The sequence below is a fragment of the Papaver somniferum genome, chromosome 7 (assembly GCF_003573695.1).
Source record: "Papaver somniferum cultivar HN1 chromosome 7, ASM357369v1, whole genome shotgun sequence".
Classification (NCBI taxonomy): Eukaryota; Viridiplantae; Streptophyta; class Magnoliopsida; order Ranunculales; family Papaveraceae; genus Papaver; species Papaver somniferum.
Genome location: NC_039364.1, coordinates 152,021,029 through 152,027,885, shown reverse-complemented (window position 1 = coordinate 152,027,885; position 6,857 = coordinate 152,021,029). Strand labels below are relative to the sequence as shown.

The window sequence follows — 6,857 nt, the reverse complement described above, 5'->3', positions numbered from 1 at the left end:
GTTAATTTTAATTAAGGAATGGAAACTACTAGGAGAGTAGGAGTTGTACAGGTAGATATATTTAGATTTTATGTTACTTAAGGCTGGTTCCTATGGGCATGGAAAAGCCATGAGTTTTCCACTTTGCCAGGCCAGGTCGAGTACCTACCGAGCGGCTCGACCGCTCGGTGTAATCTAAACCGACCGGTCAAGAGTCGACCGCCAGCGGTGTGAACACGGTCGCCCACAACATCTTATCCAACGGTCATTAAATCATCATCTTGTAAATACAATATCCAATTTCATTCCAACTCACACCATTTCTTCAATCTTCATTCTTTCACTCCACAAATCCAATATGTCAGTTCGAGTCGTAAATTTAACATAGTTGAAGACGAATCCATTTGCAGTAATTATGTTTTTGTCACACAATATATGGTCAATGGTGCACAACAACAACTTACTGTATAGCGGAACATATTTCAGAGATTTCAAGAAGAAACATTGAATCTCAATAATCGAGATGCAAATTCTTTGTGTCATCGCTTCAGAGTAATCAGAAAGGATGTGATCTTGTTTGTTGCCGCACTTACTGAAGGAAATTGAAACCGAGTAAATGTTCAAAACGAATTTGATGTGGAGCAAATATGCCGGATTGAATGGCGCAATATTGTGGGAAAAGATTTTCATTCGATAATTGTTATCATATCTTGAGGGTATTGCCCAAATATGATGCATTTAAATTAGCAATTCGATAATTGTTATCATATCCTAAAAGTGTTGCCCAAATATGATGCATTTAGATTAACATTTGTATGATGCATTTAATCAAGATTTAAGTTTACTTTTAAGATATTATTAATATAAACTAGTGCATCTTCCATTACATTTGATATCTAATTTTCAAATTTTAATTTACATTAGTGGCTCTTTCATTAATCTAGGTAATAATATAAACTAGGCATAACTTAGAATAAAGACTTTAAAAATGAAAATTCGGGACAATGTTCTTCATCTTGTTTATCTTCTTCATATCACCAAACTTCCAATCAATGCGCTCACGAACGGAATCTCGTTTGTTTATCTTCTCCTTTTCCTTCAAGTTTTCCTTGCCTTGAACTTTTATTTGTCTTTTCCTAGTTGAAGGTTTGATTTGATTAATATCCAAAACTTGTAGACTTCTTTGGTTTTTTCCTATTTCTTTATAACCGTCACATATCTTACTAACAACGGCCTCAAGCAGCACTCCAGAAAAATCAAGTTGGGTAGCCAAGTCAAGTTGGGATTCAAACTTTGTCACTTTAAAGTTGGTAGTGAAGAAAAGATAGAAAACCTTTACACAAAAATTTTGTGTAAATTTTGGGTTTGAGTGTCACATTTTTATAGCGGTGGAGAATGAACCTTTGGAGGTTTAAAATCAACCGAACGGTAGAGACTATGCCGGTAGCGGTTGACACTAGACCGATGATGGTGTAGTCTTTACCGTTCGGTAGAGACTCATCGCTTAACAATGTTCCCACAATTACTTGACCAGTTTGTCAGTCCAGCTGGCATGGCATATGAAAGGATTAGCCACTCCCATAAAAACCGGCCTAATCATACTTTATCTAAGATACTAGATATTCAAAACAAACATACTTTACTATGAAGTGAAAAGGGATTATGTTCGAACTTCTTTTTAGAGAAATGGATTATGTGAATAAGAAACAAAAAATGTTGTTTTCAAAAGACATATTAGTTGGACAAAGAAAGAAAAGCAGACGAAATTCGGTGGCCAAACATAATGTGGATAAAAAACAGTACATAAAAAATGCATCATCAACATCTATTCTCGACATTCACGGGGTGTATGTTGGAATTACCACTTGGTTGGAGAATAATACTAAAATTCGGAACTCTTTATGCTTTGATTCTGGATGCTATTCCAGTAATCCACTAACTGGATTGAATGTTGTGCCGATAAAAAATCCTAATGAAAAGAAATTTGTTCTGCAGAAAAGAGCAAGACAAACGATATAAACTTGTTATAGGATTAAACTCTCACTGTCATACAGTAACAACATTTAATAATTTCATTAATCATAATTGTTAATCTAAAACGAAAGACTTAATCATTGGAATTTGTAGTGTTTTCCATAATGAATGAGTTGGTCTGCCAAAGCACTTGCCCGGATCTTTCAATTCTTCTGTACTAGTAATAGTAAATTCTGGAATCCGAATTGGATTTAAGCATCATCGGTTTTCGTATGTTAGGACTGCTCAGTGCTCACCTAGCTGAAACCTATTTCCTTGATTTAGCTTTTCAACTCTCTTCTCCAAGTATTCAAATTAGGGTGCTAACAAATTTAAATACGATCATTGAATTTCATTTTCAGTCCTCCTTTCTTTTTCTATTTTATCAATATTTACTCCTCGTTTTCAATTTTTCCACATTTCTTTTCAGTATTAAAAAAATTAATTAACTATTTCCGAATATTATTAAATTATCAATTAAGAAACATACTAATAAATCTTCTTCTCTCTCTCTCTCTCTCTCTCTCTCTCTCTCTCTCTTCTTCTTCTTAATATTTCAAGCTCGCTAACATTTCGGCTGTGTTTATGGTGCTCAGTCAGAACCTGCAGCTTCCCAGCTACTTCCCCATTAACTAAACTAAAACAGCTTTCACACCGCACACATACACAAAAACATAAACAGAACCGCCTGTTTTCCACCAGTTTCCCCCTGATTTCACTTACCAAGCTCTAACCTTTCCAAGATCTGTTTGTTTCTTCTTGGATCGATTCAGCATGATTTCCTTCTAAGACACTATCAGTGAGTTTTTCTTTTCCTCTGAATTTTCTGCTTGTTTATTTATTTATTTTTTATGTAGAGGAGATCCTGGTGTTGGAATAAACGTTATCTTTGTAATTTCCAGAATATTTTTTAGTTTGGTAAGTAGAATTTTGTTTCAGTTGGACTCACCATACAATTCATCATTTGAGAAAATAAATAAAAATGGACAGGATTAGGTCTAGAATTTAGTATTTCTTATGTATCATCTAAACCTTTTATGAATTTTTTTTAGAGATTTTATTTTGAATTATTTGGTGAGATTATGTGATTCATTTAAAATTTGGTTCGTTTTAGAAGTGAATTCTGAAAATTGGGTGTCTAGAGAAATATCTGAAATTCGCGGTGCCGTCAATTTAAGAAGTTGATTTTAGTGCAACAACTTAGTTGATTTACGTTTGTTTTTAAATTTGATGCAGAGAGTGTTGAGATCTGTTGAGAAGTGCTGGTTTTGATTTTCCTATTCTATTGGGATAAAAATGGTTATGGACTCATGGTGGTTTCGTAATATATGGAAATCATCTGGGAAGGAACCTGAGAAACTGGTGATTGGAGTTTTAACGTTTGAAATTGCGAGTTTGATGTCCAAGGTAGTTCAGCTATGGCATAGCCTTAATGATAAACAGGTAGTTAGGTTAAGAGAAGATTTAATGAATTCAGTCGGTGTAAGGAAGCTTATTTCAGATGATGATGAATACCTTGTACAGTTAGCATGTGCAGAGATAATTGAAAACTTAGGATTTTTAGCGAGATCTGTAGCTAGGCTTGGGAAAAAGTGCAGTGAACCCATATGGCAAAGATTAGATAACGTTTTTGATGATCTTGTTAAGAATGATGTAGGCAATTTTGAGTGGGAATTCACATGGAAGAAGATGGATAGGAAAGTTAAGAAAATGGGGAGATTCATTGCTCTTAGCTCGAATTTGTACCAAGAACTTGAAGTTCTTACGGAGCTTGAACAGTCTCTTAGAAGAATGCGAAACAGTGATGACCCTAATGCTGGGACTGTTCTCGAGTTCCAGCAGAAAGTTGTTTGGCAGAGGCAGGAGGTCAAGAATCTACGTGAGATGTCTTTGTGGAACAAGACGTATGACTATGTCGTCCGTCTTCTAGCTAGATCATTGTTTACCATTTTCGGGAGGATCAAACATGTGTTTGGAATACATCATACAGCTGCTATAGGGGGAACCTATGATTTGGGAGCTGCAAAAACTAATCCATTGTCCCGTAGTCACTCTGTTTCAGTGTATCCATCTGAGAATAACTTAACTAGGTTTTCTTCAGGTCCTCTTGGGAGGTCAGCCACGAAATCTGGGCCTCTTAGTAGATCAATCACCAAATCAGGACCAATCTCTAGTACATATGTAACAAATATGCAAAGGCGGATGGGTGATCATTCCTCAAACCTTCGCGGGAAGCATTTGCGTTCAAAAACCAAAAGATTGCCTCCTGTGGGACCTTTCAAAGGGTGCATGATGGGTGGAGATGATACTCCTGTACTGCAGAGTTGCACACCAATAATCAATGGGTCACCTATGTCAAGTGGTGTTCGTTCTGGAATTCTGAATGGGACGTCAGTTGAACCTACCCCCCAAAGTAATACACTTCATTCTAACCTTATCTTTTTTAATTTCAAGTGCAGACGGTTGAATCCTCCGCCTTCAACTCTTGGTGGTTCGGCTCTAGCTCTTCATTATGCGAATGTTATTATTATCATCGAGAAGCTTGTCACATCTCCCCACTTGATTGGTCCTGATGCGAGGGATGACCTTTATTATATGTTGCCCACAAGTATAAGAGCAGCTTTGAGAGCAAGACTCAAGTCTTACGTGAAGAGTTTGGCTTCATCTATTTATGATACCGATCTTGCACATGAATGGAGTGAAGCATTGTCAAGGATACTAGATTGGTTGGGTCCACTTGCTCATAACATGATAAGGTGGCAATCCGAACGAACTTTTGAGCAGCAGCACATGGTTTCACGGACAAATGTGCTGTTGGTACAGACCCTATATTTTGCAGATTTGGAAAAGACAGAAGGTGCAATTACGGAGCTTCTAGTGGGTCTAAATTACCTTTGGAAACTTGGGAGAGAGCTTGATGCAAAAGCGTTAATAGAGTGTGCTAGTACTGGAGCATATGATGATTATCTGGAGGCCAAAGGATAATGTTGATTCAATTGATTTGCACGTGAGTTTAATATCACCTACAGGGTGGCAAGTGACAGTACTAGACTAGAGCTGTAGTCTCATGAAATGTCAGACCTAGCTCCGCTAAATGCACAATCTGGAGCAGGAAATGTCAACTTGGTCAACTGTGCAGCCCTACTGATTCTTTTCTACAGTCAAGAATTTTTGCTGGAGTTGGTCTTAAGGTTCAACGTTCAGCACTTCTGTAGGCAAGACACGAGCTTAATATCCATTTGGCCATTTCAATTGGCTTTTGTTGTAAAGCATGTCAGACCTTGTACCATTAAGTCCTCGGTTTGGTCATTTGAAATTTAATGTCTGTAAATTTACCGTATAAATGCTTTTCTTAATATATTGTTTGAGATGTTTTTGCTCATGGTTTTGTGTGGTAATTTGCTAGTTATGGTTTTATGCTTTTCTTAGAATGCTAGAAACAACGACACTTATGCCAACAAAAGTATGCCAATAACCATTCCCAACTGTTGACTGTCAATGCTCCAAGTTTTATGCTCTGAACTAGGTAACACTGGGGCCTTACGGCTGCGGCTCAACCTCTCCTTTTAGTGTATATACTTTAGGCATAATGTGCAAGCCAACGTTTCTAACTGCGGTACAAAGCATAAAGAGAGAAAATAATATACTAAATTGGACCAATTTTTATCGTTGTATTTGGGAGTAGTTTTATACTGCCTTTGTCATTACCTGTTCACTGTAAAATGAAATATAAAAAACGGAAAAGTACAATCGAAAATGATAATAATAGACCAAACTTGCAGTATGTCGACTGTATACTAATATAATTCTCATAGGAATTATTATCCTCGCGTTTTTAGGGGCCACTCAAAAGAATTTAGGGGCCAACAATAAAACAAAAAAGGTCATCCAAAGGGAAAATGTAGCCAGCCCTTATCTCGCGTAATTCGTAATGGCGAAATTATCCTCATATATTCGGAGGATATGATAACATTGTTATCCTCCGATTGTAATCGGAAGCCAAAATATTACCCAGACTTCCGATTGTAGTCGGTGCAGTATTAGAATGATTTCTGTTTCATTTTTTCCATTTCTTTTTCATTTTTGAGTTGTTAGAGTTATAGAGAAGAATGTGAAGGAAAAAAAGGAAAACCCATTTTATTACTACAAAAATGGATGGATATGAAGAAGAAGGTGAGAATCATGGCGAAGACGATTTGGGGTATATGTTGAATGATCCAAACTTTTGTGGAGAGGAAAACCTAGACGACCCTTTCATGGAAGAAAATGGAGAATCGCCTGATATTGAAGCTAACGATGCATGTAAAACACATGTATTGTGTTAAGAAACTCAAATACTCGATTTGCATGCGTTTGCGTGCTTTTGTAAACAAGAAAAACCGATTATTGCATGCATTGAATGCCATGAACTACCCAGATTCGGTAGATAATTTCTCGAATAAACTTACGAATATAACACACTGAGTACCAAATATGTATATTCGGTAGTTCCAAGATAGTAGTTTACTGTCGAATATGAGAAAAAACCCCAAACTGGTTTTCCAAAAAAATCTACATTCGGTACTTATGTAGAGTTATTTACCTCTGAATGGCCCCAAAAACGAATTCCTCAAAAAATTTCAAAACTCAGTATTCTTATCCTTTACAATCGGTAATAGTTTAACATTATTTGACTGCCGAATATAACAATGGCCTCAAAATAAAATTTCCGAAAACTTTGAAATCGGATGTTTATCGATTAAAGTTATCTCCCGGTTATTTATATTCGGCTGTTGTACTATATATTTTAGATTCCGATTATATCATTTTTTGCACTCAGTAAACTGTGTACATTCATTTGCATAAATCGGGTGTTTTGGGTAACC

The 6,857-nt window shown here is 36.4% G+C and overlaps 1 protein-coding gene across 1 annotated transcript; it reads left to right on the top strand.

Moving 5' to 3' along the window:
- Positions 1-2,211: 2,211 nt before the first annotated feature.
- On the top strand, positions 2,212-5,374 carry LOC113298774. The gene is made up of 2 exons (XM_026547598.1): positions 2,212-2,791; positions 3,229-5,374. The coding sequence occupies exon 2, from the start codon at positions 3,289-3,291 to the stop codon at positions 4,975-4,977; it is 1,689 nt and encodes a 562-aa protein (XP_026403383.1). The 5' UTR covers positions 2,212-2,791; positions 3,229-3,288; the 3' UTR covers positions 4,978-5,374.
- The last annotated feature ends 1,483 nt before the right edge of the window (positions 5,375-6,857 follow it).